The sequence below is a fragment of the Hordeum vulgare genome, chromosome 3H (genome assembly GCF_904849725.1).
Source record: "Hordeum vulgare subsp. vulgare chromosome 3H, MorexV3_pseudomolecules_assembly, whole genome shotgun sequence".
NCBI classification, from domain to species: domain Eukaryota; kingdom Viridiplantae; phylum Streptophyta; class Magnoliopsida; order Poales; family Poaceae; genus Hordeum; species Hordeum vulgare.
In genome coordinates, this window is record NC_058520.1 from 330,042,202 (window position 1) to 330,069,128 (window position 26,927).

A 26,927-nucleotide genomic window follows, 5' to 3' on the forward strand; every position below is an offset into this window, starting at 1 on the left:
CCCCGACTCGCTCTTCTTCAGCACCTCCGGCAGCTACTTCTGCAGCAGTTCGTCGATGTCGTCCTCCCCTCTTCGTCGCGCGAGCCCTTCTCCTCCGTGTCCTAGGTGAGCCGCAGCCCCGCTCTCCTTCGCTCCCCCTCTGTGTTAGCCGCGTCGTGGCTAGATGGGCTCGATGCCTGCCAGAGTTGCACCGGCGGGTTGAAGGATCCGCCGCATGCTAGTGCTTGCGCGTGGATGGGCTGCAGCCCCTCTGCATCGCGGCCGTGACTCCCCGCACGCGCTAGCCCGCTCGCTCGTCGCGTTGCTGCATCGCGTCCCGCCGCGCCTCGCCTGCCGCGGCGCACCCCGTTCTGTGCTCGTGTCCGCCATGCCGAGCGAGCTCAATCTTGGCCTCGAGCTCCTCACCTCTATGCGTTGTAGTACCCCACACCCCCGGGAATGGAACCCCCTAGGGAATCCGCACCCCCGCCAGCAACTCTTGGCTGCCGTCATCGTCGTTCCGCTCGCCGACGGCAACCTCTCCTCCGCTGTCTGGAGGCAGAAGAACATCGCCCTTTTCTGTGTTTACCTAGAATGGCTCCCCCTCTCTAGACAGAGCCATCGCACCACCTGAGCTGGCTTTGCCCCCACGCGCAGACCGGTATGTCTGGTGTTCGAGTCCCAGCGCCCCCTTTTTGGGCGTGTTTGTAGCCTGCATGGAGAGCCCAAAAGTTTCCTCCCCGATCCACTTTTCGCTGTTTGGTAGGGTGTATGGGCTGAGGAGAGCATGCATCAACTCATGCAAAAAAGGGCCTCAGCATAGCTGAGCCCAGCACCCCCGCTGAGGCGAGCTATGCTGAGCCCATGCACCGTCGCTCCCCCCCCCCCCCCCCCCCGCGCGTCGCCCCGTCGCTCCCCCCTGTGCTTCGTCCGAGCTCCGGTGGCCCCCCTCCCCCCTGCGCCTCGTCCGAGCTCCGGCGGACTTGCTCGAGCTCCGACAGCCCCCCTCCCCCCGTTCCTTCACCTCCCTCCTCTTCCTCCCTCGCAGTGCACCTCTTACTCCTCCCTCTTCCTACCAAACACAGTCTCATCCAAACATGTCACAACACATGCATGACCACCAAACAACTGAAGATGAATGTATTCATCATGTCTATACTTAGCATGCATCAACAGGGAACAACTATGCTAGGGTGAGAACAGCTGCCAAACACACCCTTTATGTTTTGAGGTTTCCCCTCTGTTGCACCGGCAGGTTAGATAGAATAGGGGGATTTCTTCCCCTGAGTAGCCAACTACCCTGTCGTAGCCTAGTGGTAGAGGTGTGTGTCTGGTGTGGAAGAGGTGGTCGGTTCGAACCCCCACCAAGCCCTCTTTCTTTTCTCTTATATGTGAGTTGTGTTGTTGGGTGTAGGGCCACCTCGCATACTCTAGGGGGGCCTGGTGCCTATGACCAGTGGGGCCCCCTTTCATATTAGTGTGCTTGTTTTTATTTTTTTCTGTTGGTGGTGTTAATTCCATTTTTGGAATAGCGAGAAGTGGAATTGCCTAATCTGGTATATACCAGATATGGCAGGTTGAAGAACAGCTCATGTTCTCGACAATAGGAGAGTTTGATCCTGTGTAGTATTTCCTTTGTTGTTTGTGGTGTTTTTCTGCATACATATATAGCACTATGATATATGGATTTGGGGTAGAATATCCCAAGGAATCCAATTGTGGCACTGGGTTTGAGAGTTGAGCAGTTATGCAAAAGTGTCATTTTGTGATGAGGTGGCACTCGGTTATGTGAGTAGGTTTGTTTCCGTGAATATTTAGAGTTTGTGCATGCATGCATCATATTGATTGTTGCATTATCAATTGTTGGTGTTTATTTGCTGTTTCTTTCTTTTGACTAGCTACTCGTTCCGGAAACGAGTTCGAGGAGTCGGGTGAGTTCGTGCAGGAAGATTAGGAATAGTTCCACTCTGAAGATATCATAGGCAAGATGATCGTGACCTTGACACCGGTTCTGGTTTTGTTATGCTTAGTTGATTCATTTCTTTCGTTCTATCTCCGTTGCCTACCACGTGATATATAGTCCATCAAACGTTGCCATGAAACCTCAAACACCTCCCCTCCTAGCAAATATTGTTTGGCTAAGTTAGGCTTTCTCAACCATTATTATTAGCGTTGATAGTTGCAGGTGCGAGCTTGTCCATGTGATAACATGGGCATTTGATATCATCCTTATTGAAATGCTATTTAATTAGTGCATTGATATACTTGGTAAATAGCAGAAGGCCTAGCCTTTTGCCGGGTGATTTGTTCCTTTGTTGCCACTTTAGTTTTGGCTATCGGTGTTTTATTCCATAACTGAGCGCTCCTACCACGTTCGGGGTTGTTATGGGGACCCCCTTGGTAAATCGTTTAGTGTTAAGGCTTGTCTGGCAAGGCCCAACTTTGGTTTTAATTTGCTAATAACTTAATAAAAAAACATAGGGAATAGCTACCACGAGGAAGCTAATCAACCCCCGGGCCAATGCTCATCATGAGTGTTGGTTCACCCACTTAGTAGTCGGTGGTGCCACCTCGGGGCAACTCGAGTCGTTTGGCTATCGTCCACTATGCATAGACGGTTGTGTCCTGAGAACGAGATACGCGGCTCCTATCGGGTTCATCGACACACCGGGTTGTCTTGCTAGACTTGTCTTACCTCAGCGATATATCTTGTGCATTGGGATTCCGGTGAGACTTTGGGTCTTCTCAGAGTTGAGGCTTTCCTCTAAGGAATCTGACGAGTTCGCGAGCTTCGTGGTCGAGGATTAGTCGGTGGAATGTGGTAATTTGTGATGGATTGGTTGGAGCACCCCTGCAGGGTTACATATTTCGGAAAGTCATGCCCGCGGTTATGAGGCAAACATGGATATTTTGTTAACATCCGGTTCTAGACAATTTAAAGTAACTTAACTAAAATCTGCCAATTGTGTGCGTAACCGTGACTGTTTCTTTGAGAGTCCCTACTCTGATCGAGAACACGGTGGGGTTATGAATGACGGAAGTAGGTGTTCAAGATCACTTAGTGATCATTCTTAGACCACCATAACTTATTTTTGTTCTTTGTAAGATAGCCATCATATATGCTTATGTTGCTGCAAACTCAAACACTTACCTCAACCTCACCTATTAACTTAGTTAGACTCGATACCAAGGTCATGAGATTGTTGAGTCCTCGTGGCTCATAGTTTACTACAACCACCCACAGGTACAGGTACCCTAGATCCAGACGTTCCCGAGGATACCCAGATGAGGTGGGAGTTCGACGAGGCCAGTGGCAGGCTATATGTGATGTATCCCGAGGATTAGAGTCACTTGGTCGTGATCGTGGGCCTAGCAAGGAGGGATAGCATTGCTTTTGTCGTTTATCTTGTCCGTAGTCGGACCCTGCTTTCATTTGAATAATGTATGAGTGTGTGTCTCTATAATTTAGCTTGTGGCGAGTGTAAGCCAAATCTTATTACTCTTCCATCCATTATGTGTTGCGATGTTTATCCTGCTTGCGAAACACTTAGATGTGCCCCCTTTCCCCTTTTGAGGCCTCGGGCCAAATAAGGAAAGAGCCGCATCTTAGTCGTTACATAATGCATATGGTTGGAGTTGATTGCATATAGTTCTTGCCAAAATGAATAAGAGTGAATTTCATTGGCGGAGTCACCCCTCAAGAACTTTCTAATTCTTCCTCTTGGGGACCCACATCACCTTAATGGGGATCCTTGGGGTTGTTGTAGCACTAGATGACGTAGTACTATAACTGTCCTTGGGAACCCACTCAACCTTGGCTTGGGGTTCTTCCTCGAATGAGTATATCTCCTCTTGAAGCTTTCTCTTGTCCTTGTGGTCTTGTGGTAGAAGGCCATCTTGAGAACTTGTTCCCTTGGGAGGAGTAGGATCATACTTCACTTGAGGAACAAACTTGGGAATGGGATATGGACCTTCTTCCCAAACATCTCTGTTGACGTTTAAGTAGCCAACACCTTGCTTCTTCCGATGTCCTCCTTGATTGCGCACAATTTCTTCAAATTGCTTACTTCCGGCAAAACTCTTGAAGACACCTCTCTCTATAATCCCTTTCAATAAATCGTTTTCTTGCTCAAGTGTAACTTGGCTAAGAGAATCATTAGTGCAATCAAGAGATCTACTAGCAACAACGTCATTTGATCTAGCTTTAGCATTGTTGTTACTTAATGAAGAAACTTTCTTGCCTTTGTTACTAGTGCTCTTAGGTTTAACTTCTGGAACAAAACTAGACAAGAGTAATCGTTTGGCTAGATAAGAAGACCTCTTCTTTCGAAGATCATCGTTGATTGCTTTTAGAAACTCATGCTCTTGCTCCAAATTTAGCTTCTCTAAGCGTAGCTTCTCATGAGTTCTTGCAAGCTCTCTATGATATTCTAGAGTAGTTTCATGAGCTAACTTAAGAGTGTTTAAGTCTTAAGTTAGTCATTCAATATCTTTCTTATCATCATCATTTGATTTCTCTTGACTAGCATGAATATTTTCAAGTTCATTTTCAATGTTGCCACAAGTCTTATCAAGGAGAAAGTCATCATCTCCTAACAAACAATTCTCATCACTATTAAAGTCAAAGTACTTGGGGTCTGATAACTTGGGGCCATATTCCATGAAGCAGTTTCCAATCCCTTCATTTGGTGAATGAAATAAGTCGTAGGAGTTGGAGGAAACGAGTGCAATGCCGGTAACACCTTGACTATAGTCGGAGTTGTAGTGATAGCTTCTCTCGAATTGGTTGTTAGACTCGAAGCCGAAAACCCATTCACCAACATGAGCTTGATGTCTTCTTCTTGAACTACTCTTGGTGTACTTGTCCTTCTTCTCCGATTCTTTGCCTCTCTGGGAGTGTCTTCGTTCATAGTGATCTTCTCTACTCCTTCTCTCTCTACGAGGTGACACGTCCATTGAGCTTTGTCTTCTAGGTGACTCTTCTCTTTGTTTTTTTTGGGAGGGGGGGGTCCAACACTCATTGGACAAGTGTCCGGGCTTTCCACAGTTGTAGCAGTTTCGGTCACGACTAGACGAACGCTTCTTATATTATCTTGAGCTTGAGCTTCTATCTTTGCCTCTACTCTTGTAGAACTTGTTGATTTTCTGATCATGGGGCTGATCTCTTCATTGGTAAAAAGGTTGTCACTTTAAGTGGCGGGAGTATCGATTGAGGCTTTGTAAGCATCGCTTGACTTGTTGTGCAACTCATCTTTGTCCTCAAGAGACATTTCATGCGCAACAATCCTTCCAAAGACTTCAGTTGGCTTGAAATCCTCGTAGTTTGGCATCATTTGGATTAATGTGCACATGGTGTCGTATCTTCCATTCAAGGCTCTAAGTATCTTCTTGATATTGAATTTGTCGGTCATCTCTTCACTTCCCTAGCCAGCAATCTCATTTGTGATGAGAGCTAGCCTAGAATACATCTTAGCGACTTCTTCACCATCCTTCATCTTGAAGTTGTCAAGCTCACTTTGAAGCACATCCAACTTAGATTACCTGACAGAATCTGTACCTTCGTGCATATTAATCAAAATATCCCAAATTTTCTTTGCATTCTCAAGGCAACTGATTTTGTTGAATTCTTCGGGACACAAGCAGTTGAATACAATATCACAAGCTTTAGCATTGTATTTCAACATCTTCAGCTCATCTCCTCTCGCATCACGATCCGTTTATTTTTCTTCTCCCAAGAAATCACCTTACACACCAATACGAACAGTAGTTCAAACGGCAAGATTATGACCAAGAATATGCATTTTCATTTTATGCTTCCAACTAGCGAAATTTGTACCATCAAAGTATGGACCTCTACGGTGATAATTTCCCTCACTAGACGTTATATTCTCCTATGTTTTTAAACCAATGCAATGGAGAACAAAGCTCACATACCACTTGTAGGATCGAAAGTATGTCTAGAGGGGGTGATTAGAGTACTTGAAATGATAAAAACTTACCCTTTTCCCAAACTTTAAGTGTGGGCCAGTTTTAGCAATTATGACTAGTCAAATACACCCTACACATGCACATCTAAGAGAATAGCAACGGAAAGTAAAACATACAAGTGTAAAGTAGAGGGTAAGGTAGGGAGATCAAACGCAAAAGTTGACACGGTGATTTTTGGCATGGTTCCGATAGGTGGCGCTATCGTAAGTCCATGTTAGTGGAGACTTCAACCCATGAAGGATATCGACTACGAGAGTCCACGAAGGGCTCCATCCACAAGGGGTCCACAAAGAAGCGGCCTTCTCTATTCCACCACAGCTTTCGTCCACACACGACTAGCCTCCCTCATGGTAGATGTTCATGAAGTAGGCGATCTCCTTGCCCTTACAAACATCTTGGTTTAACTCCACAAGATGAAGTAGGAGGCTCCCAAGCGACACCTAACCAATCTAGGAGGCACCACCCTCCAATAGGTAATAGATGTGGTAGAACGATGAACTCGTTGCTCTTGTGCGTCAAAAGATAGTCTCCTCAACACTCAATCACTCCCTCTCATATTTGGCAGGGGTAGGAGAGATTGATCTTGCAGAAAGTAACTTGGGGAGGCTAGAAATCAAGGTTCAAATGGTTGGAATGGAATCTCTTGATCTCAACACATGAGTAGGTGGCTCTCACTCAGAAAAATGGATCTCACAACTGTAAGTGTGTTCTCAGTGCTTCCTTTACGAATGAGAGGTAGGTGGAGGTGTATATATAGGCATCTCCCAAAATCCAACCGTTACAACATTGTTGCCAACTCGGTGACACCGAAATGAATCTCGGTCGTACCGAGTTGCACTAAATGTGGCAACTTTTGAATTCTCGGTAAGACCGATATATGAATCTCGGTGGTACCGATAGGATGACCTAGACCAGTTTCCAAATCTCGATGAGACCGATTTCAAGCTCGGAAATTCCGATTTGTGAAATCTTCTCAACAGAAAGTTGGTTGTTGAATCTCGGTGGCACCGGTAGGAATGTTGGTGGTACCTAGATGGTAGGGTTTGGCATAGGTTCTGTCAAGTGTAAAATTGGTACGGCCGAATGGAAATTGTTGGTGGCACCGATTTTGCACGTTTGGGTTTGGACAAAGATATTTTGCAGGAGAATGGCTGCTTATTTTTGGTGGCTACGTGTAAGCACTTGAGCAACCAATTCATCATAATACCTCATCCCGTTCTAATAGTAATGGCTTTCCTATGGATTCAAAGTGGTTTCTTACAAATATAAAATGAAGAGTCTTCTTGCTTGAAGCTTGAGCCAATCCTATCCCTTCCTTGCATGAAGGGGCATCTCGACACAATCCTATAGCTAAAGCATCTTTGAACTTTTCCGAAATATAATTGGATAAACTCATTATTCCAATGATGCATATGTTGTGATTAATTACCAAAAGCACCTTAGGGAGCAATTGTGCTTTCAGCGCGGAAGAATGGATGTCGGGGCAAAGAAAAACCTCTTTCCACATGGGTGACGAGGAGCAGTCGCTCATCACCCCTCGGTGCGGGCTCGTGCTCACCCTCCTCCGGCAGTCGCCACCTCCCCGGGACCACCAGACCTTCACTCTCCATCTCCTCCACATGCCCCTTGGAGACTCGAGACGACATCTAGTCACCCTCAATCCAGCCCAGCGGGAGCGCCCCCACACTCGATGGAGACCCACACAAGCCCTTCTTGGCCCGCTTGGCCTTCACTGTTGCGCCCTTCACCATGTCGCGCAGCGAGGTGGGCGAGGCGGGAGGAGGATGGGGACGAAGGAGAGCCCTCAACTACAACGGCAAGGTTCGGGGAGGAGATGGAAATGGCCGAGATCTCGCGGCATGATCCTCTCCTCTCTCTACCTTGTCCCTTTTATACACCACCCGGAGATTCTCCGTCAAGTACCTCGCCAGCACGAGGGGGATCCATAGGATCCCTGGGATAGCGCACCTACAGGATGAGAGTGACATTGTTGGGGAACGTCGCATGGGAAATAAAAAAATTCCTACGCGCACGAAGACCTATCATGGTGATGTCCATCTACGAGAGGGGATGTGAGATCTACGTACCCTTGTATACCGTACAGCAGAAGCGTTAGTGAACGCGGTTGATGTAGTGGAACGTCCTCACGTCCCTCGATCCGCCCCGCGATCAGTTCCACGATCTAGTGCCGAACGGACGGCACCTCCGCGTTCAGCACACGTACAGCTCGACGATGATCTCGGCCTTCTTGATCCAGCAAGAGAAACGGAGAGGTAGAAGAGTTCTCCGGCAGCGTGACGGCGCTCCGGAGGTTGGTGATGATCTTGTCTCAGCAGGGCTCCGCCCGAGCTCCGCAGAAACGCGATCTAGAGGTAAAACCGTGGAGATATGTGGTCGGGCTGCCGTGGCAAAGTAGTCTCAAATCAGCCCTAAAACCCCACTATATATAGGAGGAGGAGGGGGGAGCCTTGCCTTGGGGTCCAAGGACTCCCAAGGGGTCGGCCGAGCCTAAGGGGGAAGGTCTCCCCCTCCCAAACCTAAATCTACTTGGTTTGGAAGGTGGAGTCCTTCTTCCCTTTCCCACCTCCCTCTTTTTTTTTCTTTTCTCTTTGATTTTTCTTCCAATGCGCATAGGGTTCTTTTGGGCTGTCCCACCAGCCCACTAAGGGCTGGTGCGCCACCCCCAAGGCCTATGGGCTTCCCCGGGGTGGGTTGCCCCCCCCCCCCCCCCCGGTGAACACCCGGAACCCATTCGTCATTCCCGGTACATTCCCGGTAACTCCGAAAACCTTCCGGTAATCAAATGAGGTCATCCTATGTATCAATCTTTGTTTCCGGACCATTCCGGAAACCCTCGTGATGTCAGTGATCTCATCCGGGACTCCGAACAACATTCGGTAACCAACCATATAACTCAAATACGCATAAAACAACGTCTAACCTTAAGTGTGCAGACCCTGCGGGTTCGAGAACTATGTAGACATGACCCGAGAGACTCCTCGGTCAATATCCAATAGCGGGACCTGGATGCCCATATTGGATCCTACATATTCTACGAAGATCTTATCGTCTGAACCTCAGTGCCAAGGATTCATATAATCCCGTATGTCATTCCCTTTGTCCTTCGGTATGTTACTTGCCCGAGATTCGATCGTCAGTATCCGTATACCTATTTCAATCTCGTTAACCGGCAAGTCTCTTTACTCGTTCCGTAATACAAGATCCCGTAACTTACACTAAGTCACATTGCTTGCAAGGCTTGTGTGTGATGTTGTATTACCGAGTGGGCCCCGAGATACCTCTCCATCACACGGAGTGACAAATCCCAGTCTTGATCCATACTAACTCAACGAACACCTTCGGAGATACCTGTAGAGCATCTTTATAGTCACCCAGTTACGTTGTGACGTTTGATACACACAAAGCATTCCTCCGGTGTCCGTGGGTTATATGATCTCATGGTCATAGGAACAAATACTTGACACGCAGAAAACAGTAGCAACAAAATGACACGATCAACATGCTACGTCTATTAGTTTGGGTCTAGTCCATCACATGATTCTCCTAATGATGTGATCCCGTTATCAAGTGACAACACTTGCCTATGGCCAGGAAACCTTGACCATCTTTGATCAACGAGCCAGTCAACTAGAGGCTTACTAGGAACAGTGTTTTGTCTATGTATCCACACAAGTATTGTGTTTCCAATCAATACAATTATAGCATGGATAATAAACGATTATCATGAACAAAGAAATATAATAATAACTAATTTATTATTGCCTCTAGGGCATATTTCCAACAGACATCTCACGCGCGAGAACCGAGGCACCTCTCCACTGTGTCTACTAACCATGTCGTCGTCGTTTCCATTCCTCTTGCGCGCTCCTTCAATTCAAAAAGCGCGGAATGCCGCCCCCCTCATAACCCGAATGGATTATGTATCCACGACGTAGAATGAGGTGAGCCGAACCTCATGCGGCTCGTCCTTCCATGGAACCCCGATCACTCGGATGAAACGAGAAGGTGACCTGATCACCCTCACCATAGCACGGGCGAGATCTGTCCTATCTCGTCGCTGGGCATTCCGAGCCCCAAGCTCACGATCATCCGAATCGTCAACTTATCTTCCCGAAAGATAGGCAATTATTATCGATTGCAAGCATGCGGACATGCTCAAACACTTGGAATTTTTCATCCTTGAATCCATAGTGGTTTATTGAGAGTTCAACTGAAGTAGGCCCGAGCTACGACATTGACGTCTCCGAGACATCGAGGACGCTAAAGAGTGTCATTCACTCGGCCAGTAAAACCACAACCGATTCGGGGGCTACTGATGGGGTTATACATTAGTGGTAGGCCCACAAACCTGCCTCTGAGAGCCCACCTAAGACCCCACATGGACATCAATGTCTCCAAAACTACCCGTGCAGTCACGGTCTCACTCGGGCAAATAGGCTCTCACTCGGTTTGCACAAAGTCACTCGGTTCATCTTCTGTTAGTCGGACGTGCCCCAACACTCGGGCTACAACAAGGTGTGGACGACAAAGAGACGACAACGGCCACAGACTTAAACTACAGCAAGGCGTGGACGACAAAGAGACAGCAAGGTGTACTCGGAGCGATTCAGATCGCGGTGTGATTCCGATCTACGTGCCGAATCATGGCACCTCCGCGTTCAACACACGTGCAGCCCGGTGACGTCTCCAACACCTTGAACCAGCAAGGAGGGAGGAGAGGTTGAGGGAAAGCTCCGACAGCATGACGGCGTGGTGGCGGTGGAGCTACGTGGAACTCCGGCAGGGCTTCGCGAAGCACCGCGGAGGACGAGGTAGAAGAGAGGTAGGGCTGCGCCGAGAGGGAGAGGTTTGTCCGTCTCAAAACAGCCCCAACTCATGGGTATATATAGGAGTAGAGGGAGGAGGGTGCGCCACCTCTAGGGTTCCCACCCTAGGGGTGGCGGCAGCCCCATCTGGCACCAGGAGGTGGCGGCCAGGGCAGGGAGGTGAGGGGTGGCGCGCGAGGTGGGCCTGGGCCCCCTCCTACACTAGGGTTCCCCCCTTCCTCCCTTTGCCATGCCTTGGGCTGGGTGGGAGACGCACCAGCCCACCAAGGGGCTGGTTCCCTCCCACACTTGGCCCACGTAGCCTAGATATCCATGTTGGTTCCCACACGTTCCACGATGATCTCATCGGATGAACCACGATGTCAAGGATTCAATCAATCCCGTATGCAATTACCTTTGTCTATCGGTATGATACTTGTCCGAGATTCGATCGTCGGTATCCCTATACCTTGTTCAATCTCGTTACCGGCAAGTCTCTTTACTCGTTCCGTAGCACATCATCCCGTAACGAACTCCTTAGTCACACTGAGCTCATTATGATGATGTTCTACCGAGTGGGCCCAGAGATACCTCTTCGTCACACGGAGTGACAAATCCCGGTCTCGATTCGTACCAACTCAACACACACTTTCGGAAATACCCGTAGTGCATTTTTATAGTCACCCAATTACGTTGTGACCTTTGCTACACCCAAACCACTTCTACGGTATCCGGGAATTGCACAATCTCACGGTCCAAGGGAATGATACTTGGCAACAGAAAAGCTTTAGCAGACGAACAACATGATCTAGTGCTATGCTTAGGATTGGGTCTTGTCCATCACATCATTCTCCTAATGATGTGATCACGTTATCAACGACATCCAATGTCCATGATCAGGAAACCATGATCATCTGTTGATCAACGAGCTAGCCAACTAGAGGCTTACTAGGGACATATTATGATCTATATATTCACATGTGTATTACTGTTTTCGGTTAATACAATTATAGCATGAACAAGGAAATATAATAATAACTACTTTATTATTGCCTTTAAGGCATATTTCCAACATAGGGAGCACCCATTCTCTCTCGACGGGGAGCAAGGAGCAGTATCTAATTTCTTTGACCCACTAACAGACTTGGCTCACTCCAATATTTGTCACGTAGTTTATTTGACCGATCAACAGATGGCCACGTAGACCATTTGACTGGTCAACACAATGTCGTACAGTGCTATAGTGTGGGTGAGTGATGGTATAATCAAATGCTTTACATATTTAATGACTGTAACGAGCATATACTGTATTGTATCTTCGTCTTAAATACAGTAACCACAAATGTATTTATCTCAAAATTAAGTTGCCCTCTCTAAATTAGTTTCTCGTAACTAATTTGTAAGCTTCAATGAATAAAAAAGTTGTTTATGAAAAAAGTTGAGAAGGAGATGATTTATTTTTTCAGTTGTCAAAATAACTGACAGTAAATATTGTCACATATGCTCACATTTACCTTAGACGGTCTCTTCCCTTTTGCTGCGTTTTAGAAAGAAGATATGACAAGAGACAACACACGGTAGCCCGCAGTGCCCATACCCGCATCCGAACACTAAATTCATTAGGGAGACGCTACGCGTCCACCGGCGGATACGTAAGAAATATCCACCACCGTTATAGCCGTCGGATGTAAGCGATGTCGTCCGTCCGATCCGATATCTTCCGACCAAATAGAACCTGAAACTGCTGCTCAGTTTCAGAAACTAACAGGTTGCTGCGGTTCCGACAGACTGTGCGCCACGCAGCCACCGCGGCGCCGCCCGCAGCCACCGCCTCCAACCACCGCGGCGCCGCCCCGGTAGCAACTGCTCCAACCACCGCGGCGCTGCCCCGCAAACCACCGCGGCCCCGACTAACCTACGCCGCCCGCAACCTGCCTGAACTCCATGGCGCACCACATCGCGCGCCAGATGGTCGGATCGGACGCCAACCTAACTGACCGAGCATGACCATCTTTCTCAGCTCCAAGCGCCTTCGGGGAGTTTCCGCCGCGAGCTGGATCTTCAAGTTGGTTCACAAATCCTTCGGTGGTGTTTCCTGAACCCACATCGAGCAGATCCCGTCAACAAAATTCGGTGAGACATCCAGTTTCTGAAACTGTAGCTCTGATCCAAAGTGAAAGAATGAACACCTTTGTGTTTCTGAACCTGTTCCCGAACCTGCCTAGTTTCTGAACATGTTCCTGAACCTGCCTAGTTTCTGAACTTGCTTAGTTTCTGAACCTGTTCCTGAATTTTTTTACTAGTGAAAGAATGAGCATGTTTCTAAACTTAGTTGCAGAAACAACTGCCTAGTTTCTGAAATTAGTTGGAATAATAGAACAATGAACCTGTTCCTCTCAAAAAACAAAGCAAAAATGAGCCTCTATGGCTTCTGAAACAATTGTCTAGTTTCAGAAACATAACCTGAAAAAATTGCCTGTTTATTTGCCCCTCTGCTCCCAATTTCAGTTACTATTGATTTTGATTTTGTTCCAACTATCATATGTGATTTTTGAAGTATGATGTGAGTGTTGCACAATAATTGTGTTGCAGGAAAATGTAACTGAAGGTGAAGGAAGCTATGTCGAAGATTCAGAAGGTTTGTTGTTTGCTGAAGATGCAAGCCAATATGATTCAGATGATGGAGATGTTTCTTTGCAGCCGCTGCCGCCCTATGTTGGGATGGTGTTTGACACAGTTGATGATGCTCGCAAATTCTACAATGACTATGCCTTCAAGTTGGGGTTTGGAACGCATATATCTACTTCAAAATGCACACAGAAGAGAGGTCAAAAGAAAGAGGATGCAACCCTCATAAAAAGGGTCTTTGGATGTGTGCACGCTAGAAAGCCCGTTAAAACGGAAACCAACAGCAGTTCAGAGAGCATTGCAACTGGAACCAGCAACTCTAGTAGGCAGCCTAGTGAGGGGATGAATGTCACAAGAAAACGTCAAAAAAACAGAATGCTCCGTCATGATTGTAAGGCACATATGATTGTTGGGCTAAGGGAGGGGAGATGGACAGTGACTTGTTTTGTTGCGGAGCATACACATCCGATGATGGATCAGCCAGAGCGTGTTAGGTACTACCGCTCGCACCGCAGCATACCCAGCGAGGATTACCAACTGTTGTTGACGCTGCATGATGTGAACCTCTCCAATTCAGAATGCATGAGCGTCCTTGGCAGGATCCATGGAGGTGACACTAGGATACTCCCATATGTGAAAAGAGATGTTACAAATGAACGTGCAAAGCTCCGCAGAGGGTTAACATTTCGAGACATGGATATGACAGTGAAGTATTTTGAGAGGAGGAAGGGTGAGAATCTAGAGTTTTTCTTTGCGAAACAGCAAGATCCTGCAACAAACTCAGTGACTGCATTGTTTTGGGTTGATGGGAGAACAAGGGCGTTGTACCCGAAATACAAAGATTGTGTATTCTTCGATACAACATTCTGCACAAACAGATACAACATGCCATTTGCTCCTATAGTTGGTGTAAACAACCACCTCCAGACAATTGCACTAGGATGTGCCCTGTTGCCGGATGAAACTATTGACACATTTAAGTGGGTTTTCCAGCAGTGGATGGTTGCGATGGATAACGAGCATCCTACCAACATCATGACTGACCAGGACCAAGCGATGGCAACAGCCATTGATCAAGTGTTCCCGAACACTTGCCATAGGTGTTGCAAGTTTCATGTGCTTAGCAATGCACGGTCCAAGTTGGGAAGGCTATTGAGCAGAGATGGGGCTTTTGCAGATGTGTTTTACACTTGTATCAACCAATCCGAAACCGTGGAGGAATTTAAGGAAACATGGCAGCACATGTTGCATTGTTTTGAAGTTGCAGAAAACAGACACCTCAAAAATATGTGGCGAACAAGGCGCACGTGGGCTCCAGCATATTTCAAGGACAAATTCTTCCCGTTCACGAGCACAACAGGCAGGTCTGAGGGTCTCAACTCATATTTTAAGACCCTGATCGACCAGCTGATTCCGTTTGGAGATTTGTGCAGCAATATGAAATGTGTCAAGAAACTATGCTTGATCGTGAGGACAATGCTGGATTCACTGGTGAAACAACAGCTCCGCCTCTATACTCTCGGTAGGCACACTTTTGAGCTTTGCCCAAAATTCAAAAACAAAATAAAAATGTTGTTGTTGACCTATTTCTTTTTATGTTCTTGCAGCTACAACATCGAGCGCCAAGCTGCTGCGTAGTACACCCGCACTGTCTTCGGTAAGTTTCAGAAACAGGTGACAGCATCTACTGGCTTCATTGTCAACCAAGACACTGACTACCAAGGGCAAGGTGTCGTGTTTGAGCTGAAAGCAACATCCTATGAGAACCCGAAGCTGTATTCTGTGCATGCTGTGAAGGATGAAGGGTTGTTTGAGTGCAGCTGCCACTCCTTTGAGATGAATGGGCTGATTTGTGCACACATAATAAGGGCGATGGTTCATCTCAATGTGCAAGCAATTCCACAAAAATACTTATTGGAGAGGTGGTCCGAAGCAGCCACTACAAGCATGGGTAGGACTGGCAGGTTGCTGGAATTTGGGCACCCCTCGACAAACACACTGAAATACAACTCCTTGTGTCGAAGGTTGACATGGCTTGCCTCTAATGCATGTTACAATGATGATGCCTATAGAATATTGGATGATGCAATTAAAGCCCTTGAGCCTGCCATAGCAGCGGCCAAGAGAGGAGCCATGCCTGATCAACAAGCCACGCAACATAGTGAACCTCCAACACCACCCGCTGCGACAACGGTAACAGTGAATGGTGACATGCCACAACGAGAACGCTCCGATATGCTGCAAAACCCAGCTCGTGTGCCTAAGAAAGGCCGACCAACTGACAGAGAGAAGGGAAAGAAGACCCTTGTAGAGCAGCGAGATGATGAACAAAAAAAGAAGATGAAAAAACAAGGGAAAAAAGCAACAACATCGGACAAGACAACAGCTCAAAAAAGGACTGTTCGCTGCAAGCACTGCAATGAATTGGGACACAATATTCAGACATGTGGCACCCTAAAAGCTGCGATGGAGGCGGCAGCAGCGCCCTCAAAATGCCAATTCTGCTCTGGGGTTGGACATGCAGTCCCAGAATGTCAATACTTGAGAGCTGTGATGGCAAATGATCAAAGAGTTGCCCAAATGACACAACTGAACCTGTAGGGAAAAGATAGACAGAAACAGGGAGGCGACAAAACAACAGACACAATTTTTGTTTTATTTTCATCATGGTAAATGTAAAAAAAATGTACTTGCTCTCAGTGTTTGGAAAACAGAGGCTGATACTTGTTGCAGAATCTTTTTCTTATCTATTTTTTGCAATAAAATACTATTTTAAATTTCTGCAACAAAAGTTTGTTATACACTATTTTCTGCAATGAAGGTCATGTTTTGTAGAAAAATGTTGTTGCAGAAATGTTTTGTGAACTTGAGTTACAGTAGAAATCCTGTTTCAGAAATGTGTGTAATTTTTTTTGTAACAAAATGCTTTGTTGTAGAAAAATTGCCTGTTTAGTTGTCCCCATGCTCCCAAAGTATTTCATTTTGGGAGCAAAACTGTATGTTTGCTACGCGTATACCGGTTGTTCTTTTTAAAAGATCAGCCTCGCAAACCGAGGTATTGCTGCGGAAACATCCGCATCAAAGGTCGTGCCGTAGAAATCATTGCAAAAAATGGTCATGCAAAAAGTTGCAGCACACATACAGTTTGTCCCCTGTTCATGATCTTGTTTACAGAAATAATATTCGTTATGTTGATTTTCATTTTTGCATGGCGTGCATATGTTGCAGAATGCATCCATTAAAAAAAGATTACCACTGTACCAAAAATGTTACATGAAAAAACACATTACAGAAACATGAAAAAATGCTTTTGAAACACACCATCAGGATCAGGTAACTGCCCATTTGTATTTGTATTTTGTCATGTTCACACATCAGGGATCAGGTAACTGCAAATTATATTTCTCATGCTCGAAAAAGATGGCATGCCCCAGCTACATGTGATCAATGACAAAAAAGATCAGGTAATGTCTCTGTAACACATCAGGATCAGGATGAGGTAACTAGAGAACTCAGTTGCAAAAACACATGTCGCGCACACATGCACTAAAAAAAAGAAGCCTAAAACTACTAGCTAGGTCTTGTTGCGGTCGTCTTTTCACTTGAAACTATGACTTCTTCAGCAACTTTTCGAGCTCCTCCTCCGAGCTGAGGGTGTTTTGCGGATGTTTGAAAACCTTTGCTGCGATGTACTTGCGGAAGTTGAGCAACGAGGTTGTGTCCTGATCATACACGGCAACAAAAAGAAAAAAACATGTTTAGATACTACTAGCAACAAAAAGGGAAAAGCTAGTGTGTCCGGAAAAGAGATTCCGCAACACAGATTCCACACAAAAAATGAGTAGAAAAAAAGAGGAAAAGCAAAAAGTCATACTGTATTGAATTGCTTTAACCCCCTTGCAGTTAAGTTCTCCATGTACAGAATAGGAAACAAGCCGCAATCAAATTTGCCAGTAAAAAAAAAAGGTTGGAGAAAAATGAGATCACATATATGAAATAAAAAGTTGCCAGAAAAATAATGTATAGTTGCGGAAAACAGTACGTTGTTGACTGTTGTGGGTAGCCTGATGGACTGAAGCGCTCAAACATGTCAAGATTGTGCTTCCAAGGGTTTCTTCCTCTCACCAGAGTTTTGAAGTTCTCTATCTGCAAAAATGTAAGACTGGTTGCTTCTGAAACATTGATTTGAAAAAAAGCATGGTGAAAAAAGAAGAAAAACAAAATGCTACCCCATACCAAATTGGAACAAGGCTTCTCGAGGATGCTGACATAATCAGAGTCTCTAATGTTGGAGTCGAACACATTGAACTGTTTATGAATCAAGTTTAGAACAACGACCGCCCAATGGTCTTGTTTCACAATGGTGAAGAACAACTGCAAAATATGAAGAAGGAAAAAGGGTCACGATGGTTGGATGGTGCCGTGGATGGTTGTTTCTGAACATAGTTGCAGAAACAATTGCCTTAGTTTCTGAAATAGTTGCAGAACAATGAACTTAGTTTCTGAACTTATTTGGCAAAGCAGAACAAATGAACTTGTTCCTCTCAAAAACAAAGCAAAGGTAGAAAAATAACTGTTGTAACAGATGGAAGAAACTGCAAAGCAATTCCTCTCTCACAAAGAAGAATGCTATAATGATATAAGGGCATAGTTTCATAACAAGGTAGAAAAAAATTACTGCAATTGTAGATAAAACTTTGATGAACAAAAAGCCTTACTTGGTCAGCTTTGGCAATGTCGTTCTTCTCAAAGGCCCTTTTCAAATCTTTCGTGCAGGAATTTGTATTGAATGAACTTGGGTCCACACAGAGTTTTGACTGCATATATAAGCAAAAAAAATTGCAACAAAAAAGAAAGGTGAAAAAAAGGGAATGTGGTTGTCCTCAAAAACCGACTATGTTGCGTTTCGAAATCACAAGTGACAACAACAGGGAAAAAACATGATAGTTAACTCACATCAACATGTGGTGAGAATGCAAACTTCCTTGGCTTGCTTGAACTGTACATGTGCTCAATGTTGAAACTTTCAATATAGAGTGACATCACCTCATTGTTCACATGAGCCCGCTTTTTGAGCCCGTTGCTGAAATGTTTGTGAATGAAATATCGAAACCACCTATCCTTATGAACGAAGGGCTAATTTGTTACAAGAGATGACAGAAACTTGGTTAGAAGTTGTGGAACTATTCCTTTGGTTTATTTTCTCTCATCACACAAAAAGAGCAAAAAAGCGTGAAAAAACTTACAGTGGCTTGCCTCGGGGTGGGTCCTTTATCTTATAATTGGTACAACAGTACCTCTCATATATCGCATCATCCATTGCATCAATTTTTTTCTTCTTCATTTTTGGCAACTTTGCTGCGGTTGATTCGGTCGGTGCAGCTCTCTTAAGTGTAGGATGCTTCTGATCATGGCCTTGCCCGCTGCTGACTTCAACCTGTGCCTCCTCTATTGTATCATCAATACATGCTTCTGCCCCAAAAAAATGAAAAAAGACAGCTGATGAGTAACAGTTTTGAATCATGCATGTGCTAAGTTTCAAAAAACAAAAATAAAGGATGATATGTTGCGTAAACAAAAAATCACGGGAACGACTTATATAAACGTGCAGGGCCTGTTGATATTGGCGGGAACGTCGCGAGTGGAGTGACATCATAAACAGGACCGGGTGAAGCAGCGGCAACAAAAAGGTTATCAAACAAAGGGCTCCTCGCTCGAATCTCCATGAAAGACTCGATATCAACACCAGGCGATCGTGGAGGTGATTCAACTTGTGGCACATCCTGAAACAGCAAGGCATCCGGGCTTCCAGGTTCAAACAATCCAAATGAAGGCCCGTCTTCGAGAGTTGTTTCTCCTGGTCTCCTAATCAGATTCACGCGACTGCATATATCTTCTCCCTTTGCATTGTTGCGATCATCTCCAATGTTGTTCTCACTCTCACTCTTATGGGTTTTTTTGTCAGCATTTGTTTTCCCAACTACAACTCCTGGATCAACACTCTTTGTGTTGTCCGGCTGAGAGGCTTGCTGCATAGACGAGGCAATGACGGTGGATTGAGCAGTTGATGTATTACCTTGTTCCAAGTTGTTAGGCTGCTTGGGCTGCTGTGGAGATGAAATTGTGACAGATGCATTGACAGTTCCTGTATTAGTATCCCGTTTCTTCTGCTGTTGCGGAGACGAGTCATTAGCAGTTGCTTTGCACATGCCAGGAGCGGGAGCTGCTGCTGCATGAAAAGTGACATCATGTTTCGCTTCGTCACTCCTAAATCCAGCTTTGGATGCTTCAGACAACATCAGGCCCATTCTTTTGAGGTAGATGCCCTCCAACAAACTCCCAAATGAGCTCAATGCACCTTTAAGTTCTGCAGCATGGATGTCTTTATGCTTGTTGAATATAGCACGCATGTGTGGGGGCAGCTGGAATGCATAAAAAACAAAAACCCAAGAACGGGGGAACGACATTAGCCTCAAAGTTTCATATTTTCTGTCAACCAAACAAGATATTATGCGGGGAAAAACAGAGAGCTGCAGAAAAGAAGAAATGCAAAATATGGCTCACCTCTAATTCGTCAAATGTTGGTAGAGGGTGCAGCCAGTCCTCCAAAGAACCACACACATCATCACCACCCTCCGTGTTTTTCGGAGGTGGCTCATGCACATTCCGTGTTGTGCCATCAGCTTTGTTTGTAGCACCTTCTGTTGGTTGTTGGACGCCATCAGCACCAACCATATCGGGAATCTCTGTTGCGGACATACTAGCTTTGTTGGGTAACTTGGCAAGCTGCTCTATGTATGACAGAAACTTGGTTGTTGCGTAAGGTGAAGTGGAGCTGAACTGCAAATCCAAAAAAGTAAATATATTGAAAAACACTTGAAAAAATGTGATAAAAAAGAATACAGATTTGCATTGAAGGTATTGTTTGAACAGTTTGAAAAAAATAATACTTACAGGGCGCTTCCCGAAACCATCTTCAATGGTATCAACTGCAATAACAGCGGTGAAATCCAACTCCTTCACAAAACAAGCCCGTGGAAGAGAATAATCGATGGTATGATCAACTATACATCCTCTTTGGATGTCAATGTGGTCCATGTAAATTACCTACAAAAAAGAAGAGGCGCAGAAGCCAGTGTAAAACCAATAGGCTCCGGAAAACAAAAAAATGGGGATGCTGCGGGAATGAAGGGAAGTACCGGAAGCATTGGTAGACAACCGCCAATATGGATTTTAGTTTGCCTTCATTCCTCTTATCCTGGTATTTCTTAACTTCCTTCATCGCGTCTAACAGAATATGCTCATCCCACTCAAACTCGTGGACAACACTCATGTCTTGCAAAGTGTGCAGATATTCCAAAGGCACCATATTTCCGGTACCAGGAGCTAGGACCAACGAAAGGCAAAGTCGAATCCATGTCCTATTAATGGTATCCTCATCGTCATCATGAGCGTTTGATAGGACAGAGACTGTGGTTGGTATTGGAGCCCTTTCGCCTTCCAAATAAATTTCACGGAAATCTGCTTTCCCCCTTTTCCCAAATTCAAGTGGCTTGCTTCCGGATGGCACATTAAATAGCTTCTTAACCATATCCCTTGTGAGTTGGATTTTCTTGTGGTCACTTAACCTGCGAGACATGAGAAAATCAGTACATGTTTCGAGAAAAAAGAAGATCAAAAGAATTTATGGAACATAGAAAAAAAAATGAAGCAAAAACAAAAACAGCAAACACATACTTGAGCAGCCGCTTCTTAGTATCAATCCTCATGACTATGAAATCGACAAGTTCTTCTGGAGGAGGTGGTAAAGGGGAGATATGAAGCAAATCCCCGAAAGAGGACTTGCTTATGACATCCCTCTTTTTCTCTTTGACGGTGTTGGCTATCTCACGTAGCCGCTTCGCCGACCATCGAGTTATATAGATACCCATGCTGCAGAAACAAAAACAAATGGAAACACATGAGCTACTACAAAAGCAGTCGTAAAAAATGCAAAAGAAAATGAAACATTGTATGAGAAGCATAAGCTTGCACAAAGTTGCAAGAAAAAGAAAGTTGCAGGAAGCATAAGCTTGCACAAAAGTTGCAAGAAGCATAAGCTTGCACAAAGTTGCAGGAAACACAGGTCATGTTGCAGAATTTTTTACAACATAGATCAAGTTGTAGATTTTTTTTATTGCAACAAAGGTCTTGCTGTAATTTATTCTTGCAACAACAATCTTGTCAAATAAATTTCTGTAAACAAAAGTCTTCTTGAAGAAACTTTACAGAAGTCAAAAAATTTGCACAAACATTTTGCAACAAAAGGTCTTGCTGCAGAATTATTCTGCAACTAAGATCTCGTTGCAGAAATTTGTATGTTTCCATAATCGATGTCCGTGCGAGCCGTGACCCTGTTTCTGAATAAGATGAAGATATTTCTAAGAAACGAAAGGTGGACACGTGGTAGACGATGGAGGCGGTTGACGCTTAGGAGCGATCCGCCGGTAGGTAGTAATCATTTCCCTTATAAAGTAGGCGACCCTACGCGTCAACAATAAATTTTCTGCAACAAAGACCTTGTTGCAAAATATTTTCTTCTCCAATATCTTGCAGCAAGATCCATGTTGCACAACCTCTTCTTTCCTATTTTTTTGCAATAAGACCCCGGCGGATCGGCCATTCCTCGCGACAATGTCGGAAACCATAGCGAACGTCAAGAACCTAGCGCTGCCACTTGCCAAAGGCCACAAATAGTGCACATGCGAGGATTGTACTTGGAATTGTATAACCGGAGAGGCTGATCTGATCAACACTCCAACTACTACCTCTAATAGGTTTTACACACCGCACCAAAATCTTCAGTTCTCCAATACCATGGCGGGCAGTGGCACGAAATTGAAAGGAGCACTATTAAAACAAATGAACACCACTAGAGAGAAATGAACAGCTAATCTGCATGTGCAACATCAACGATTTAGGCAAGCACACAGAATTCAGACAACACCACTAGAGACCTGAAACTGAGTTTACGTCTGAAGATATCGACACTTTCGTCAGTTAACTGAAATAGGCTTGCAATGCCATCACCAAATCACGTCCTCTCAGTTCAGTATTCAGACATTCCCCGCTGGAGACTACGGCGGATCGGCCATTCCTCGGCGGAGCACCAGGAAACTGGCCCTGTCGGCTAGCTGCGGTCGGGTTTGCTTCGGCTACGCTGCCGGCAGGCGGGTGGCGCTGCGGTGCTTGCGTTGCGTGGGGGCGGCGGGTGGCATTGCGAGATCCAGAGGAGAAACACCCGCTGCCGGCAGGCGGGTGGCGCTGCGGTGCTTGCGGTGCGTGAGCGACGGGTCGCGCTGCGGGATCCAGAGGAGAACCGCACGCTGCCGGCAGGCGGGTGGTGCTGCGGTCCTAATGGAGCGTGGGGCGGAGGGTGGCGCTGCAGGATCCAGACGAGAGCCATACCTGCTTGGGTCGTCGACGATCGCCGCCACTCTTGAAGAAGTCGTCGTCGCCACGCGTGGGTTCGCGCCGCCGTCCTCCCAGAACCAGTCGCCGTCGTCCTCCCAATCCCTCCAGCTGCGGTCAACTGCTTCCAGCTGCAGGAACAACTTCCTGAAACAATTGGAAAGTTTCAGGAAAACGGTCACGACTCGGTCACGGACCCGCCGGCCACGGGAATAATTTGAGCCGTTAGATGAGATAAGGATCAACGGACCAAGAGGCGGCGGACGAGTAAGACTGATCGGTCGGTGGGACGACAGAGTTTTCCAATTCATTAAGCTAGACAGCTCATGCAACTCTACAAAAACGTACTCCCTCCGTTCCTAAATATAAGACATTTTAGAGATTCTACTAGAAGTCTACATACAAAGTAAAATAAGTGAATCTATACTCTAAATATGGCTAGGTACATCCGTACGTAGTTCATAGTGTAATCTCTAAAGGGTCTTATATTTAGGAACGGAGGGAGTACTTACTAGTACGTACTTTCTTTGTTATTAAATATAAGTTATTTTGAAAAAAATACTAAAAAATTAGATATATATGAAGATAACTTAAGAGTATAGTTTTACTCATTTATTTCGTATGTAGTCCATTAATAAAATATTTAAAAAATATATTTTTTTTAGAACGGATGAAGTACATGGTATATGGTATATCTATATAGGGACATTATTCACGATTACACGTACAACATGATGATTGAAAAAAGAATGCAAATCTCTTTTACTTTCTAGTACAACTATAGTATAGAGTGTAGACACACGAAATTTAAATCACCTCACCGAGCTTTCTGGCCATTTTAAAACATGCGCATAAAGCTCCCTATATCACTCCTTCAATTAGAGTAATAACCTCAACACTGAATTGATCCTCTCCAGAAGGAATCAATAATCCAATCTCACTGTCAATTCTCCTAGCCTCTCCCAAAAAATGGGAAGAAAAGTGAAACAAATTTCATGGAAAAGAAACCGCAAACAAACCCAAAAAACAAACTAAGTTCCTTTTTTTGTTTTTCTATTCGTTTTTCTCTGTCTTTTTTCCAAGCGTCAATGCAACACTTCAGAAGTCAGAAGTAGTAGAATTTAGAAGCCGACGGCAACAGCGGCCGCTGTGGCGGTTGCCGGCGTCTCCGGCAACGAGATATCGTCGTCGTCATCTTCGAAGAGGGACCCAATGACCATGAACTCCCCGTCCTCCTCCGTCACGGTCACGGTCGCGCCTTCTTGGATCTGCAACTTCTCCCTGTACGAGTTGATCTTCTCCAGCTTCAGCCCGGCGCGGAAGCGTTCGATGAAGTTGTCCGCCTTGGTGTTTACGTCGGGGCTCGCGCAGTATGACGGTGCCGGCGACGCTGTGACCGACGGAACCTCCTCCTCCTCCCCCTCCAGCATCGGCGGTGGAGGAGGCGGTGGCGGCATTGGAGGCAACGGCGGAGGAAGCGGGTAGGCGTAGTAGACGACACCGCGCCTGGGATACAGTGGCGGCTGCTGCGGATACCCCTGCGCGCGTGGCTGCTGCTGCGGGTGCTGGTGCGAGCTCGCGCGCGGCGGCCGTGTCCTCACCGGAGCCAGCGGTGGCTGCGGAGGAGCAGGGCGAGACGGAGGCTGTGGTGGTTTCCTTGATCGGCGCGTTGGTGGGGGCGGAGGTGGCGCGAGGGAGTTAATGCGGCGGCTCTTGCTGCCTCCTTTCTTGAAGAGATTGGAGAAGATGGATGACGGCGGCGGCGGGGGAGGGGGTGGCGGCGGTGGAGGGCGTGGAGGATTGGTACGGCCGGTAGCTTCGGGGCTTGCAGATGCTTCGGACGAAGGCGACGAGTAGTGGTCATCGGAGAGATGGTGGTGGTGGTGGTGCCTCTCCCTCTTCATGATTATGCTCTTCCGCTTCTTCTGGTAGAACAGAGCAATGGCGGAGGCCAGTTCCTTTGCGCCGCCCACGCTGCCGCTCCTCTTCTTCTTGCTCCTCGACATTGTCGCCGGTGGCGGAGGAGGTGGTGGCGGCGGAGTCCCTGGGGGTAACATGGCTGGCGATGACGACCGCAGATTATTGATCTCTTCCACTATAACCTCCTTCTCCACTTCTTCCATTATCGGCAGGTTCTCGAGGCTGCGGCGGCGATGGCGAGGCTGCGGAGGCGGGGCAGGTGGTGGTTCTGCGGACGCCATCTCTGATAGCGTAGCGCCCAGCTCCTCCGGGCTCCACGTCCTGCTCCTCGCCGGCATAGCGAGAGTCCCCGTGGGATGCGTCCTCTCCTCCTCCACCTCAACCATCTTGGGTAGCCTCTCGAGGCTACGGCGGCGACGGCGAGGCTGGGGCGGCGGGGCAGGTGGTGGGTACGCGAACGCCATCCCCGACAGCGTAGCGTGCAGCTCCTCCGGGCTCCACGTCCTGCTCCTCGCCGGAGTAGCGAGAGTCTCCGTGGGATGCGTCCTCTCCTCCTCCACCTCAACCATCTCGGGGAGGCTGCGGCGGCGACGGCGAGGCTGCGGCGGCGGGGCAGGTGGTAGTTGTGCGGACGCCATCCCCGAGAGCGTAGCGCCCAGCTCTTCCGGGCTCCACTTCCTGCTCCTCGCCGGTGTAGCGAGAATCTGCGTGGGATGAATCCTCTCCTCCTCCACCTCAACCATCTTGGGGAGCCTCTCGACGCTCCGCCTCCGCCTCCTCGCACCCTGAGGGAGCACCTCGTAGGTGTCCACCGGGATCGTCTTCACATCCGACGACGTCCTCCTGAGCGACCGATCGACGCCGCGGGTCCTGTCGGGCCGCTCCTCTCGCCGGGTCCTGTACAGCTCGGCGTCGTCGTACGAGCGCCAGGCCAACTCCGGTGACGCGAGGCCCCAGACGCCGTCGCTGTCCAGCCGCAGCTCGGGGTAGGAGCTGCTGCTCTTCATCCGCCGGATCCCCGTGTGTGCGTTGTGGTTGGTGTAGGAGTTGTTGAGGCTCGCCCACACGTCTTCCGTGGACGGCTCCGGCGTGGCCACCGCCGCCGAGGACACCAGAGGATGGCTCTTGGGCGCAGGCACCGCGGCGCCGGGGGCCTCCCCATCGTTGTCGCCCCCGCCGCGGCCGAGGAGGCCGCAGAGGATGGCGAAGAGCACGAGGCAGAGGTTGACGACGTCCCAGCCGCTCTTGAGGGTAATCCCTCCACGCTGGAAGCCGCCGCCGCCTCGGCGCACCGCGGAGGGGAGCAAGAGCAGCACGAGCAGGGAGAAGAGGAGGACGAGGACCCAGACCTTGGCGCCGCCGGCGGCGCCATTGTCGTCGGCGTCGGCGTCGGCGGTGGAGTAGGAGGAGGAGGTGCTAGGACCCGTGGCGACAGCGCTGGAACCGGTCCTTTGTTCCTCCATCGCGCGCAGCAGCAGCTTCCGGCCGTGTCGATTTCTCGCACGGTTGAGATGCGAAAGCCAAAAGCGCAAAAAGGCCAAAGCAGCAGCAGCAACTAATGGTTCGTGTCAAGCTTTTTGAATCTCTCTCTGTCTCGCTAATCTGCTGGCCTCCTGTGTCTGCGTCTGCTTTCTTCTTGGCTGGTTATATACGTGAGGTGTGTTGAGGTGAGTAGATGCTTAAGTTTTTTTTTTTTTGATAGGACATGCTTAAGTTGTTTGTCCGGTTATATTATGCGGCACGGAATCAAAATGATTTTGGTTGAAGAAAACGGGGAATGAATGATTGATCGTTGGGCACTTGAGAGTCTAGTGTAATGCGTTGGACTAGGTGAACGTCAATCTTTTCTTAATCCAGCACACCACTACTGTCTACTGGTAGGAGGAGTACTGGTACCAATTACGCGCTTAAAATTCTTTCGCGTGCCAACGAACCTTCGGTGCCAAGTACACTAGTGTACTAGTTGCATCCCAGTGTTTGATTAATTAGTCTGTGCCAAACTGAATCGTGGGCCTGCGGAATGTACAATTTGGAAATGAATGAATCTTACCAATTGTACTTAGGGCATCTTCAATGGTTGTATGATCATCGTTGGTAAATTGCCACATAGATGATTTTGATGACATGACGCAAAAT

The 26,927-nt window shown here is 47.1% G+C and overlaps 2 protein-coding genes and 1 long non-coding RNA gene across 3 annotated transcripts; all 3 read right to left on the bottom strand.

The window, feature by feature from the left end:
* Nucleotides 1–17,419: 17,419 nt before the first annotated feature.
* LOC123439920 lies at nt 17,420–18,170 on the bottom strand. Its single transcript, XR_006630218.1, has 3 exons — nt 18,140–18,170; nt 17,658–17,795; nt 17,420–17,567 (listed from the first exon to the last, which is right to left on the bottom strand). It is a non-coding gene; the product is annotated as an uncharacterized LOC123439920 (long non-coding RNA).
* Nucleotides 18,171–18,368: 198 nt separating this feature from the next.
* LOC123441737 lies at nt 18,369–23,334 on the bottom strand. Its single transcript, XM_045118004.1, has 9 exons — nt 23,318–23,334; nt 22,869–23,018; nt 21,159–21,353; nt 20,641–21,049; nt 20,376–20,528; nt 19,986–20,261; nt 19,498–19,843; nt 18,719–18,893; nt 18,369–18,504 (listed from the first exon to the last, which is right to left on the bottom strand). The coding sequence occupies exons 1-9, from the start codon at nt 23,332–23,334 to the stop codon at nt 18,369–18,371; spliced, it is 1,857 nt and encodes a 618-aa protein (XP_044973939.1).
* A 343-nt stretch (nt 23,335–23,677) lies between these two features.
* LOC123443759 (formin-like protein 20) lies at nt 23,678–26,607 on the bottom strand. Its single transcript, XM_045120284.1, has one exon. The coding sequence runs from the start codon at nt 26,252–26,254 to the stop codon at nt 23,993–23,995; it is 2,262 nt and encodes a 753-aa protein (XP_044976219.1). The 5' UTR covers nt 26,255–26,607; the 3' UTR covers nt 23,678–23,992.
* Between the last annotated feature and the right edge of the window lie 320 nt (nt 26,608–26,927).